At 41.0% G+C, this 14,817-nt stretch overlaps 1 protein-coding gene across 2 annotated transcripts in view; it reads right to left on the bottom strand.

Moving 5' to 3' along the window:
* Positions 1-6,116: 6,116 nt before the first annotated feature.
* SEMA5A (semaphorin 5A) overlaps positions 6,117-14,817 on the bottom strand; it is a 570,854-nt gene continuing 562,153 nt past the window's right edge. For both annotated transcript variants that reach the window (XM_055554473.1, XM_055554474.1), the window contains exon 23: positions 6,117-12,921. In XM_055554473.1, coding sequence (XP_055410448.1) covers positions 12,802-12,921 — 120 coding nt within the window. In that variant the 3' untranslated portion in view covers positions 6,117-12,801. The remainder of the gene's footprint in view (positions 12,922-14,817) is intronic.

The raw sequence follows: 14,817 nt of genomic DNA, 5'->3' as shown, positions 1-14,817 counted from the left end.
AATACAGATACTCAGGATGTATCCAAACTCAAATGGTCTGGGATGGGGTCTGGGTGATGTTTAAAAAACAGCTCCCCAGATAATATCAATATGCAGTTGATAATCTCTTGGATTGTCAACCTGCTAAATCATGAAAAAACAAATCTCCCCAAGAAGCTGCAGGAAATTCTTCTGCGCTTTTAGCATTAAAAGACCCCCAACCTTCCAATAGAAGAGAAGTCTATAAACTGTGCAAGTCAGTCTGAAACATCTGGGTAAAGACAGATTTATATTTCATTAGTTGGAGTTAAAGTTAGTTAATCATTACAGCATGCTTCATTAGTTTATATTTTTGTATATTTTGTTATTTTTTGCTTCCATATTAAATGAGCTTTCTGGTCAATTGAAAATTATATATGGGGAATTATACACATATATGGAGAAAGAGGTGGCAACCCACTCCAATCTTCTTGCCTAGAGAATCCTGTGGATGGAGGAGCCGGTGAGCTGCTGTCCATAGGGTAGCACAGAGTCAGACACGACTGAAGTGACTTAGCATGCGTGCATGCATTGGAGAAGGAAATGGCAACCCATTCCAGTGTTCTTGCCTGGATAATCCCAGGGATGGAGGAGCCCAGTGGCTGCTGTCTATGAGGTCACACAGAGTCGGACACGACTGAAGAGACTTAGCAGCAGCAGCAGCATACACATATATGTTTAGATATATATATATGAGTGTGCATCAGTTCAATTCAGTCAATCACTCATGCCCATCTTTTTGTGACCCCATGGACCACAGCACACCAGGCTTCCCTATCCATCACCAACTCCTGGAACTTGCTCAAACTCACATCCATCGAGTTGGTGATACTATCTAACCATCTCATCCTCTGTTGTCCCCTTCTCCTCCTGCCTTCAACTTTTCCCAGCATCAGGGTCTTTTCCAGTGAGTCAGTTCTTCGCATCAGGTGGCCAAAGTATTGGAGTTTCAGCTTCAACATCAGTCCTTCCAATGAATATTCAGGACTGATTTCCTTTAGGATTGACTGGTTGGATCCCTTTTCAGTCCAAGGGATTCTCAAGAGTCTTCTCCAGCAGCACAGTTCAAAAGCATTCTTTAGTTCTCAGCTTTCTTTATAGTCCAACTCTCACATCCATACACGACTACTGGAAAAACCATAGCCTTGACAAGATGGATCTTTGTTGGTAAAGTAATGTCTATGCTTTTTGATATGCTGTCTAGGTTGGTCATAACTTTCCTTCCAAGGAACAAGTGTCTTTTAATTTCATGGCTACAGTCACCATCTGCAGTGATTTTGAAGCCCCAAAGAAATAAAGTCTCTCACTGCTTCCATTGTTCCCCATCTATTTGCCATGAAGTGATGGGACCGGATGCCATGATCTTAGTTTTCTGAATGTTGAATGAGTTTTCTGATCTTAGTTTTCTTTTATTTTTTTAAATTTTATCCAAAATTTATTAGTCAGCTTTTTTTAACAATTGGTAAATGATTATGTATTTTTTACATAGCAAAAATATGGTTGACTTGTCCACAAAATATGGTATGAAAATGGATACTTTTAAGTTAAAGCATTGTGCAGTAGGATTTACTGAAGAACTGAAATTAGTATTCTACTAGGAAATTCGGCTGCAGACTTATTTTCAGAACATGGACAGAGATAACTGGGAAAACTTATGATTTGGGAAAATCCTTTATTAACAGTGTATTATGAGTGTTGTCTTCAGTTAGCCATGCCTTTCTATATTCTTGCTTTTTGTTTTAATTGCTTTACTTTAGCAGCAGCAGTAGCTTGATCAGTGGAATTTTGTTTTCAGAGTGAACCAACAAGTCCAGTAAGCTGATAAAGCAGATAGCAACTAATGAAGCTAACTATGGACCCCATAAATGGATGATTTTATGTAACTATTACACATAGACCCAACAGACTTATGATTTGTTTTTTCTTTTTATTTTGGCCCAGAAAAGTTTATTGTGCTGGGGTTTTTTAAAAAATTGAACTGTAGTTTATTTACAATACTGTGTTAATTTTAGGTGTAGAGCAAAGTGATTCAGATATATATAAATACACATATTTATATACATACACACTCTTATTCAGATTACTTTCCATTATAGGTTATTATAAGATATTAAATATAAGTCCATGTGCTATACACTAAATTCTTGTTATTTATCTGTTTTATATGTAGTGGTGTGTATTTTTTTTTAATTGGAGGCTAATTACTTTAAAATATTGTAGTGGTTTTTGCCATACATTGACATGAATCAGCCATGGGTGTACATGTGTCCCCCATCCTGAAGCCCTGTCCCACCTCCCTCCCCATCCCATCCCTCAGGGTAATCCTAGTGCACCAGCCCTGAGCACCCTGTCTCATGCATCGAATCTGGACTAGTGATCTATTTCACATATGGTAATATACACGTTTTGATGCTATTCTCTCAAATCATCCTACCCTCGCCTTCTTCCACAGAGTCCAAAAGTCTGTTCTTTACATCTGTGTCTCTTTTCTGTCTCGTATATAGTGTCATCATTACCATCTTTCTAAATTCCAAATATATATGTGTTAATATACTGTATTGGTGTTTTTCTTTCTGACTTACTTTGCTCTGTATAATAGGCTCCAGTTTCATCCACCTCATTAGAACTGATTCAAATGCATTCTTTTTAATAGCTGAGTAATATTCCATTGTGTATATGTACCACAGCTTTCTTATCCATTCGTCTGCCGATGGACATCTAGGTTGTTTCCATGTCCTGGCTATTGTAAACAGTGCTGCGATGAACATCGGAGTACATGTGTTTCTTTCAATTCTGGTTTCCTCGGTGTGTATGCCCAGCAGTGGGATTGCTGGGTTGTATGGCAGTGCTATTTCCACTTTTTAAAGTAATCTCCACACTGTTCTCTATAGTGGGTATACTAGTTTGCATTTCCACCAAAAGTGTTAAGAGGGTTCCTTTTTTTCCACACCCTTTCCAGCTTTTATTGTTTGTAGACTTTTTGATAGCAGCCATTCTGACCTGTGTATGTTGGTACCTTATTGTGGTTTTGATTTGCACTTCTCTGATGATGAGTGATGTTGAACATCTTTTCATGTGTTTGTTAGCCATATGTATGTCTTCTTTGGAGAAATATCTGTTTAGTTCTTTGGCCCATTTTTTGATTGGATCGTTTATTTTTCTGGAATTGAGCTGCAAGAGTTTCTTGTATATTTTTGAGATTAATTCTTTATCAGTTGCCTCATTTGCTATTATTTTCTCCCATTCTGAAGGCTGTCTTTTCACCTTGCTTATAGTTTCCTTCGTTGTGCAAAAGCTTTTAAGTTTAATTAGGTCCCATTTGTTTATTTTTGCTTTTATTTCCATTACTCTGGGAGGTGGGTCATAGAGGATCCTGCTATGATTTATGTCAGAGAGTGTTTTGACTATGTTTTCCTCTAGGAGTTTTTATAGTTTCTGGTCTTACATTTAGATCTTTGATTCATTTTGAGTTTATTTTTGTGTATGGTGTTAGAAAGTGTTCTAGTTTCATTCTTTTACAAGTGGTTGGCCAGTTTTCGCAACACCACTTGTTATGCTATGCTATGCTAAGTCACTTCAGTCGTGTCCAACTCTGGGTGACCCCATAGACTGCAGCCCACCAGGCTTCCCCGTCCCTGGGATTCTCCAGGCAAGAACACTGGAGTGGGTTGCCATTTCCTTCTCCAATGCATGAAAGTGAAAAGAGAAAGTGAAGTCGCTCAGTCGTGTCCGACTCTTAGTGACCCCATGGACAGCAGCCTACCAGGCTCCTCCGTCCATCGGATTTTCCAGGCAAGAGTACTGGACTGGGGTGCCATTGCCTTCTCCAACCACTTGTTATAGAGATTGTCTTTTCTCCATTGTATATTCTTGCCTCATTTGTCAAAGATAAGGTGACCATAGGTGATCTTAGTTTTCTTTGAATGAATTTCTGATCTCAGTTTTCTGAATGTTGAATGAATGAGTGTCCATACTATATATATATATATATATATATATATATATATATATATATATAGCTCAGTGAGGACAAAATCTGCCTGTGATCCAAGAGACTTGGATTCCATCCTGGGTCAGGAAGATCCCTTGGAGAATGGCATGGTAACCCACTCCAGTAAGTTTGGTGGGGAAATCCCATGGACAGAGGAGCCTAGAAGGCTATAGTCCATGGGGTTGCAAAGAGTCTGACATGACTTAGTAACTAAACCAACTGACAACATATATATATGTGTGTGTATATATATATATATATATATATATATATATAGAGAGAGAGAGAGAGAGAGAGAGAGAGAGAGAGAGAGAGAGAGAGAGAACCGTTCAGTGGCCAAGTCATGTCTGACTCTTTGTGACCCCATGGACTGCATCACACCAGGCTTCCCCATCCCTCACAACCTTCCAGAGTTTGCCCAATTTCATGTTCCTTGAATCAGTGATCCTATCCAACCATCTCATCCTATGGAGAGAGAGAGAGCGATTTAGTGGGATCATGAATACTGAAATATGACTTCCAGGCATCTTCTAGCTATGTTCGGGCTTACTAATTGTTAGTGTTCACTCTAGAAAAACCTCTCTTATGCAAGAAAGAATGGAATTTGATGTGCTGTAGAGAAGATGAACTTCATAGAAAAATAAATTGATCATTGCCAATACAGGATATCAACTCCTTGTAAATTAAAAACCTGATTGATTTTCCTCGGGATGCATTTCTTGTTGCCCACTGAGATATCTGTAAAAGTTGTTTACCACATCACAGAATCATCAGGAGACTAGTCAGTCCTGTCTTGGCCTCCACACAAGAGGCCATGGCAACACACTCAGGAGCGTGTTGTGGCATTGGCCCCGGAAGTTGTCTGCAGTCTCCCTCCAGTGAAACGCTTTCCTTTAAGTGATCACACCTCAGCACATCTGGAGACAAAGGGGCCACTGAGGCTCCACAGAGAAAAATGCCACTAAATTGTTTCCTAAACAGTAGGGTTTACTTCAAGGCTAACTGACAATGGAATGAGACAAACTGTTTACCTAAAAACCTAAGTACAAAAAATATAATACAACTTTCACTGTACATATCAGGATTCTCTTATTTTTTCCCACAAATGTTGGCAGATAGAGATGAGGAGGGGGCTGCTGTGGAAGGAAAACTGGGGGACTGTTGGCAGGACCCGGGATCATCCTTCATGAATTGTTTATAAAAGATGCAAAGGTTTGGGTTCTAGAACTTGGCAATCAACCAAGAGCAGTGAGTGAGCAGGACACTTGCACTTCTGGGGTGCCAACTCGTTTTACCTTGTAGACATGCTTGTTTTCCTCGGTGTTGAGGCTGGGAGCTGGCAGGAGTTGGTGTCTGCTGACTGGCTGCATGACCCCTGTCCTCTTCGCCCCTGAACATCCATCACTAATCCAGGGCAGCGGGCAATGGGCTCCCTACCTGCGCTGCACAGCCGGTATTTTAAACTGATTTTGAAAACAGCATTATCTATCTGGTGTCTTGGACAATTTTCTTAGATTTAGACCTGAACAGCTCTCCAGCAAGCAGTTAGGAACAGTGAATTGGGTGCGTGTGTTAAGTTGCTTCAGTCTTGTCCAACTCTTTGCAACTCAATGGACAGTAGCCCACCAGGTTCCTCCGTCCATGGGATTCTCCAGGTGAGAATACTGGGGTGGGTTGCCATTTCCTTTTCCTAAAATTGTGTGTGTGCTGAGTCACTTCAGTCATGCTGGACTCTTCAAAACCAGTGAACTGATGAACAGAAAAGATGAAAGTGAAGATTACTGGAAATCTGGATTGCACAATTCTAGCAACCAGGTTTCCAATGAAACCTTGAGAGTATAATGTAAGGAATGAAAAACAGTGCAGTATATACACCCAATGGTCATGAGGGGAATGTCCAGAAATCCACAAGTATTCCAACAAGACAACTGAAGTTCCATTTTTCTCACTCCAGTGAAGGGCAGACAATGCTATCTCATTCTAAAAAGGGTCCATTATGATAAATATATATTGTCTCTTACACATGAATTTCAAGATCAGTAACTTTCTGTAAGTTTACCAAAGGCTCAAGATGACTTCCAAGAAATTTCAATTAAAAAAAAAGAGAAACAATCCCAAATAAGTTTATTTTGTATCACAAAAACAGCAACAGCAAATTAACAAGGAATGAGGGATTTAACATTTCATAACATATTCAAAAGTTGTGAATGCCATAACACACAATTTTAATTACATACTTTTGAAGAATCTTACATTGGACCAATTTTGTGCACTTTCTTTGCAAACAGTGTAGAATTTTGGTGGTGTATGTAGGGGCTTGTGTTGAAGGTTCCTACTGTGCTTTCTTTCAAAGTGCAGAAATTCAAGTTTGATTTTGGCCAACAGTTACAGTATGGGTTGAGGGGAGAGAATGAATCAAATTTAACAGAGGAAACACTGTAGGTTTTCTTGATTCAAATTAAGGAAGAAAATTTTGTGAACTTATGAAGCAGTTTTGACATTGACTTCAAACAAACAGTAGGCAATATTCTATGTGGTTGTCACTCCACTCACCAGATCTGCCAAGCATCACCAGCCTCCATCTGATTTTCCTGTATCTATAGAGACTTGCCTGAAGAGGGACAGTAACAAGATCCTTTAACTTCTACAGGCGTCCCATTGACATTCCTTCTACAGAACAAACTCTCAAGTATTTTTGGAAGATGTAAAATTAAAGTGATGACAGTTTCTGGAAGGCTGGGCTCACCTAAATTCTGAACACACCGTGCCACCCCACTCTGGCACCACAGCCCCAGTGGGGGCAGAATTCACACCTGACGATGCTGTGCTTCTTGTTCTTTTCCTGAGATCAAAGAGGCATATGAGTGATTTTCTTTGAAGTACAGCCAATCAGTCCTCTGCTTTGAACAAATATCCAGATAAAAAGATAAATCATCATCTGAAACAAGGCACTGGCAGGAAATTAAACTACCTGCACTTACTAACAAGGCTCTTTCTTAGTGATGATAGTTTGGGTCTTCTGGAATCCAGATTTTGCTTTCCAGCTTGTATTTATCTAATGTGGGGACCATTTTAAACATCTAACATTTGGGCCATTTTTGGCATTAAGTTGCCAAAAAGCTGAGAAAGAACAGGATCATCTTTGAATAGCTGGCCTCAGATTTCTGACTGATATGGAAGAGGTGGAATGACTTTTGTTGCCCATCCAACACGTTTGTTTAAGAAATGCCATACAGTGATTTTCCATTTCAATTTTTCTCCTTTCAGGTGTTACGATATCTTTGACTAGCTACTGTTGTCATGTCAGCAATGTGAAACAAGTTTGGTAGAATGAGAAATGGTATTGGGTAGTGGGTAATAAGGGGCTTCCCAGGTGGTGCAGCGGTAAAGAATCTGCCCGGTAATGCAGGAGACGAGACACAAGAGATATAGGTTTGATCCCTGTGTCAGGAAGATCCACAGGAGAAGGAAATGGCAACCCACTCCAATATTCTTGCCTAGGAAATTCCAAGGACAGAGGAGCCTGGCGGGCTATATAGTCCACAGGGTCATGAAGAGTCAGACACAAATGATCAACCAAGTGCACACACACACACACACACACACAGTGGGTAAGAAGCTTGAACATTTTGTTTTTCTTCGGCAGGACTAATACAATCTTTTAAAAATACTACATGAGACAGCTTTCATTGGGAATAGTACATTCATGTTAGGCTCTGATTTTGGTTTTGATAATGCTGTTAGACATTTTGCAATGTGAACACATATTTTCAAAAGAGAAAAGGTCTCCATTCCTAATGCTTCTGAAACATGTACTAAATTTTTGATGATGCAATATATGACCATTACAAAACTCCCACTTTGATCCATCTGCTCCAAAAATATCTATAATGCATCTTTAACATAAATCCATAAAAAAGAGAATGGAATAGTCATTTTGATAAAAATCTCTGCCAATAGTCCAACTTTATATCTTGCTCATTACTTTTCAATTTCAAAAGAAAAAAACAAGCAAAGATGAAAGCAATATATTATTTTGTGTTTTATCAGGTTATCAAAATAGATAGAATGCATTGGTTCTGTATTTGTAGAGTTACAAGATATATTTAAATCAATTATTATTAATGACAATAGGAGAGAATAACAAATAAATTCCACTATGGCCACTGGTCTCCGTATATTTTATCTTGGCAACTTGCTGTGAAATATTTGGCATTCCCTTTTGTACATTTCTCAGGCCAAAATGAATGTTACTCTGTGTTGTCCCACTTCACACCCATTGATCAGAGAAGCTTTCTAGCATCTGACAATAGTTAAAAAGATAGGTAATCAAAGGTATTCAATTTTGGTAAAGCCTGGTCAACACAAATCACCATGTCCACATAAATTACCATGAAATAAGAGACAGACGAAATGAATATGCTGGGCATAGCCAATGAGATCTGTGAACTCCATTTTGTATCAGCTTAAAAATAAGAGCAGGAAAACAGTTTGAATATGAATAGATTTAAGTGTGTGTGTTTGTTTCTTTTTAATTCCCTGCCTTCACAGACAATGATTATTGGAGTTGTGGGATTTACGTGCAGCCCTGCCACGTGGAGAACATATGCCTAGAGGCAGACTCTGTGCACGGCATTCACCACTGATACTTGTTGCCTCTGGACAGATGCCCCAGAGTCACCTTTTGAAAACAGAAAGACTGAATTCAGTGTAGTTATCACAAAATGCCACACACAAGAAAATTCCATTGAACTATAAAAGACATCCTAGGGCTAAAGACAGTTGATGACCTTGGGGCAAAGTCAATGCTGAAAGTGGTTTGACAGTGCTGGAGAAATATTCATAAATGTCAAAAAGGAACATCAGGATATTTGTAAATGCAAACACCATCAGGGTTGCACCTCCAAAGTGCATTAAGGGAGTGTTTACACAAAATGACTGACTGAGTGCAGACTTTGTACATTTAAAAAAAAAAAAAAAATCTCCTTTGATTTGCAGTTCCACTAACACATCCTTTCAGGAAGCCCCCGGGCTAAAATTTGTCCATAACTCTGAAGGCATCTGACTCACTAACTCTCTAAATTCTGAAGGACTCCTGTGCGAACTCTGATCACACAGGCTTTGATGCCCATGAATTCACCCTTTTCAGATAAATGAGGAAACACAGGCACCTTCACCTGCACTCTGGGCAGTTGATCGTGGAAGATGCAGGGATCAGACACAGGACTGTGTGAGATGATCACAGTCTCCACCTGGGATCGTCCACAGCCCTGGGCTGCAAGGGACCAGAGTCCCTTCTTCACAAGGCCACTTTCTCCCAAATTCACTTCCTTTCTCTTTGACATCACTCGTGAGTCAAGGGGCCAGACCCCTGGCTCTCGCTGACCCTGCGGGCTGACCATCCCTGGGCACAGAGGCTTCTCCACATAGGAGCCCTCACATCCGCTCACCACTTACCCCTCTCAGTCCCTTTAGGCTCTCTGTCCACCCTCCACACACACAGGGAGCCATCTTTTCCCCCAGGATTACTGCCAATTCTAGTCGGAATCGACAGGCTTAGTGACATGTCCCTGAAAGAGCAGGAAGGTTCAGATCCCCTGGTAAGTTCCAGGGGCACCAGCACAGAAGCAGGCCTAGAGCAAGTCAGGCAATCGGGGAAGAAAAAGCCCGAGTCCGGGGAACCTGGGTCTTGATGCAGCACAGCCTGATTCTGTGTCCCCAGAATCCAGAGTCAAGGTCGTCCAGGGAGACAAACCCCTCAGTGTCATCAGAGCCACCATCTGCAGGGCTACTCTGAGAGGCCACCTGCTATGCTGTGAGCAGGGAGCCTGGGGCAGTGTGGGTTGGTGTTAGGCAGGGACTAGTCCAACTAGAGAAAGCACCCAACACTGGGAATCAGATTCCAAAGAATTTCAGCGTGAGACTGAAGCCCGTTTCCTAATGAGAACCAGCCAAACTTCAACTATATCTAGAAGCAACCCTAGAAATTAAACTGTGGTTAATGTCATTTGATGTTAAACTCAGAGAAATACAATTTAAAACTATTAGTTTTTATTTGTGCTGCCTGTTCCAGAAAAAAAAAAAAAGACAAAAAGAAAGGAAGAATGAAAGAAAGAAAAAGAAAGGAAGGAGGTTGGATAATGAAGAAGTTACACAGAAATTTAAAATGTGACAGGTGTTGGCAGGAATCTCTACCATCCCCCTTACAAAGAGCTGCTGTTGGAAGTCTCCAGCAGAAGTGGGAGGCTTTACCATGAAAGCCACCACGTGGGGGCTTAATGAAGGGTACAGAGGGGAGGCAGACATGTGAGCAGTAGCCCTATGGTAACGGGAAAACAAAAGTTATTCCATGGCTGGTTAAAATTCTTAGATTATAGCTAAAACTATTCCAAAACCAATCCATATTCTGTTAAGTAAGAGGGAGGGATGGAGGGAGGAAGGGATGGGAGGGAAGGGGAGAGAGAGAGGAGAGAGAGAGCAGAACACTTTTATTTTGAATAGAATGCCAGAGAACAAAAACGAATGAATTTCTTTGTGGTGATCATCATAAAGCTTCATGTGATCAACAACATGAAAAGTCTGTTGCGGGGGAGGGTGCTTTCCTTAGTGTGTGAGACTGATTAATGACCAACTTTGAAGTCATTTAGAGAACATTTCCCATCAAGTCCAGTGATGCTTTTTTTTTTTTGAAATGTCAGTATCGTCTGTCCTAGGGGAAAGAGAATGATCTTTTAAGCTTAGAAAACATTGTGGGGGTTGGAATTCATAAAACCGTTAAATGTGCTTCACAATGCGGACATCTGTCCTCCAGGACAGTGATGAGACAGGGTGAAGCAACCAAGGAAAACACAACCCAAGGACAATTAGAAAACCAAGTGTGGACTTCAGACAGAGCAATCTCACACAGCATTCAAGGGAATACGGGAGATACAGCATGAACTCCCCACTGGAAAGACCCAGAACATCATTCACTTGAAATCTATCAGAACTCCCAGAGCCCAACTGCAATTTAGATTTTATTTTAGTAGCGCCATTTCAGAAAATTTGGGTACATGAGAATGTTTTGAACTCAACAACATTCATTACTAAGCATAAAAATTTTGAATTTTTTAGATAGGAAAGGGTGAATACATGTATGCTAAAACATACATGTGTCCCTCGATGCCCATACTGTAGATTTTCACAGATCTGAAGGTTCATTGATCAATAAGAACATGTTTTACTGTCCATCCAGGCCTTTATCATGACACCCAGAGGCATCCAATGGACAGTTTCAATCTTCTTGTTACTTTCAAAAATTATTCAACCAACTGCCATATATTATGTATCTTTCTTTTGTGAGTAATTTATCCTTTTTTTTTTTCCTTCTGGGGACCACACTGAACAGTATCATAACTCTGAAATGCTTATGAATGATTGAAGCTCAGAACCACAGGGATCAATGAAAGCCTTAACTTCCAGATACCCTGATTTCTCAGGGTACTTCTTCTGAAATGTTGTTGCCCCACACAGGGAGAGATGGGAGTAGGTGGGTGGGAAGGCAGCACTGAGATAAAAAAACAAAAGGCACCCAAGCTAAACACAACCTCCTGACCTGACCTGGAGGCAGCAAATGACAGCTTGGAACTTGGGGAGCACTTCAATATGCACAGCAACACGCTGCAGAAAGCCAGCTTTACACATCGTTAATGCTCTTAGTAGGGGCTGGTGTCCATACGTTAGTTCTATCAGGGAGATGGAAAATAGAAAGTTGCTTTTCATTAAGTGTCAGTTCATCCAATGCCTTCTGTAGCACGGAAAATTAAAAAAAAAAAGTTGTTTTCAATTATATTTCAGTTCTTTCAATACTTTCTTCATTGGCATCATGAGTGCTCAAAATTTTTCTTTGCAGAGAGAGGGCAGGTGCACAGTCTATTATACAAATGCTAAACAAGTGGTTATTTTACAGAGTGGTTCTTCAGAATGTTACTACGGCCCAGATAGGCAGGCTCCCTTGACTGCGTGGCAAAGAGCTCCCTGAACTGCCATGAAATCCACAAGGCAGAATAAGGCGAGCTTCCCGGCGAGCTGCAGAACACATTCACCCTTCATCCCGTCTGTCCCTCTGTTCTTTACACTCACTTCCCCTGGGAACAACACAGCAATGGCAGCAAGGCTGAGGGTGGAGACCTCACATCGCGTACCTGCACCTCTGCAGATGCTAGCCAGGCTGAATCCCCGGGCGTCCTCAGGCGAGAAGCGTTCCAAGTCCAAACACACACAGGACCATCCAGAATGAGAAGATGGAGATCACCACAATGGGTGAGTCCTTGCATGGCCACATTCATATTCTCCATTTTATCAATACTATAAAGCATGTGGATGTGGGGAGGCTCTCATATTAAGTGCCTGCTTTCTTGAATTAAATCACCATTAAGATTTATGCTCAGAGTCAAGAAGATTGTTCATATTTCTAAAGACTGCTTCCAATGTGGGTGGTACAGTTATGAAAAAGCTCAAAAAAAGCAACAAACTTATTTGAAAAGTGGACTGAACATAATAAAAACAAAACTGCACACCATGGCTCATTAAAGACAATCATCAAGAATTGTAGACCAGATTTTCACAGCCATGTTTAGACTTTTGTTGCTTTTGAGAACGTTTCTCTTCGGCAGCAATGGGACACTGGTGGCTTGAAATGCACTTGAGATGTATCCACACTCCATCTCTGAAGGCTTGGAGACATGGGCAGTCATGGAGCACAGGCCTTGAGGAACTGGGGGAATTACGAGAAGCCAAAAATAGAAGAGCTCTTAGTACTCATCATAGTTATTGAGATCTGTAAAGTAGGCGTTAGAATAGGTCTTCCCGGTGAGATGCGGGTTGAAATATTTGTTTCTTTCCTCTAGGATCAAGTTGTTTTTGTTAAATGCCTGTAAAATATAAGATAGAAGATTTAAGAGTACTCAGTAAGCAGTATTTCAGAAAGAGAATGTAACAGGAGACGATTATAGTTGACCCTGGAACAACACGGGTATTAGGGGCACCGACCCTCTTCGAAGCTGAAAATCTGAATATAAGTTATAGTCAACCCTCCATACGTGTGGTTCTTCCATGTCTGAGGTCTGCCTGGACCCACAGTGCTGCATCCTGGATTCAACCAACTTCCTATTGTGGAGTACGGTAGTATTTAATACTGAAAAAGTCTGCAAATAAGTGGTCCCAAGAAGTGCAGTGTTGTTCAAAACCCTGCTGTGTGTGTATTTGAGCTCTCCCCTAAGCCTTCATTGTTTTCAAATGTCTTTTCTCACTTACACACTTCTGCACGTCATTTTCCTCGTTGAGGACTTGCCTCATAACTAGGGTGAGGTCGGTAGATTTTTCAGTCCAGATTATTTTTGAGCTTTCCTCAGAAAGTCTACTTTTGAACTTTAGTCTGAAAATTTCCAAGAGTTAGAACACCTAAATTGAAACCTCCAGGAAACCTAAGACTCTAGTGATTTCAAATTCACGAGCACTTTGAGGATTACCACTTGTAACTGAGTAGCTGTATAAGCAGCTTTTGGATTGCCATGGTACATTGATAAAAGATTTTGAAGGAACACATTTACATAAATGCATGAGATTCTTAATTTCTCATTTTCTACACTTGTGGGAAGGTGACTGTGGGGTGGTGGTGGGTTCTACTGCAGCCACTTCTGACACAAAAGCTCCTTCTCACTAAGAGAATAGTTACCCATACTTTGGGGCCTCCCTGGTGGTTCAGATGATAAAGAATCTGCCTGCAATGCAGGAGACCCAGGTTCAATCCCTGGGTCAGAAGATCACCTGAATAAGGGAATGGCTTACCACTCCAGTATTCTTGCCTGAAGAATCCCATGGACAGAGGGGCCTGGCTGGCTACAGTCCATGGAGTTGCAAACAGCCAGACACGACTGATCAATTTTCACTTCACTTTACATACCTGTACTTTTGTTGAACTATCCCAAGTAGAGGGTAAATTATGAGAGGCTCAAAATAAAACATGTTAGGTAGGTGGCAGAGCCCAAACATCCAGGATTTATCTGGCCAAGGAGTCATAAGAAAGTTCTAGAAAGACTCATTAGAGCCTGGACAGCGGTACTTTGCCTTCAGAGCAGCAAGATTTCAGATTAAGTGGCTCCTGGATCTTCAGTGAGAAGAGGAGACCAGCTAAATGATCTTCAGATGCTTGAAGCAACTGATCACAGGTGACCTGACGGGTTGGGATCACACTGAGAAGGGCTCCCTTCTTGGCTACTGGAGGTTTCTCCTTGAAGATTCTTGCTCATGGGAACACATGTTCCTCCTTTGGGGGCTTGGTTCTGAGAAGGTGTGTGGGGTGTGTTATTAATTCTTGGGGCTTCATTTCCTAGCTCTATCATGGATCAGTATAACGTGCTGATGGCTGCTGGATGCAGCTCTGTCTCTATGCATGTGGGGGCACCATGGTGGTGAGAGGAATGAGAGAGGTCCCTGCAGATCCTGGGACATAAGAGCCTCCAACTAGCTGAAGCTGTAACGGCTGAAGAATCTCCATTTTCCACATGGGAAAGAAACTGGAATTTGAATGAAACCATCATAGCAGAAAGACAGGGCATCAACATACTCCCTAAGGACTATTAAGGGGAACCACGAACTTCACAGGAATGTCAAAATTCAGGTAGCTTAATGAAATGATGGCATTTGCAGCAACATGGACGGACCTAGACATGATCATACTAAGTGAAGTATGCCCGACAAAGACAAATATCGTATATCAATTATATGTGGAATCTAAAAAATAATACAAATGAACTTATTTACAAAAC

The sequence above is a fragment of the Bubalus kerabau genome, chromosome 18, assembly GCF_029407905.1.
Source record: "Bubalus kerabau isolate K-KA32 ecotype Philippines breed swamp buffalo chromosome 18, PCC_UOA_SB_1v2, whole genome shotgun sequence".
Taxonomy (NCBI): domain Eukaryota; kingdom Metazoa; phylum Chordata; class Mammalia; order Artiodactyla; family Bovidae; genus Bubalus; species Bubalus kerabau.
Note: the sequence above shows the minus strand (reverse complement) of the source record. Positions and strands in the feature narration are given on the sequence as shown.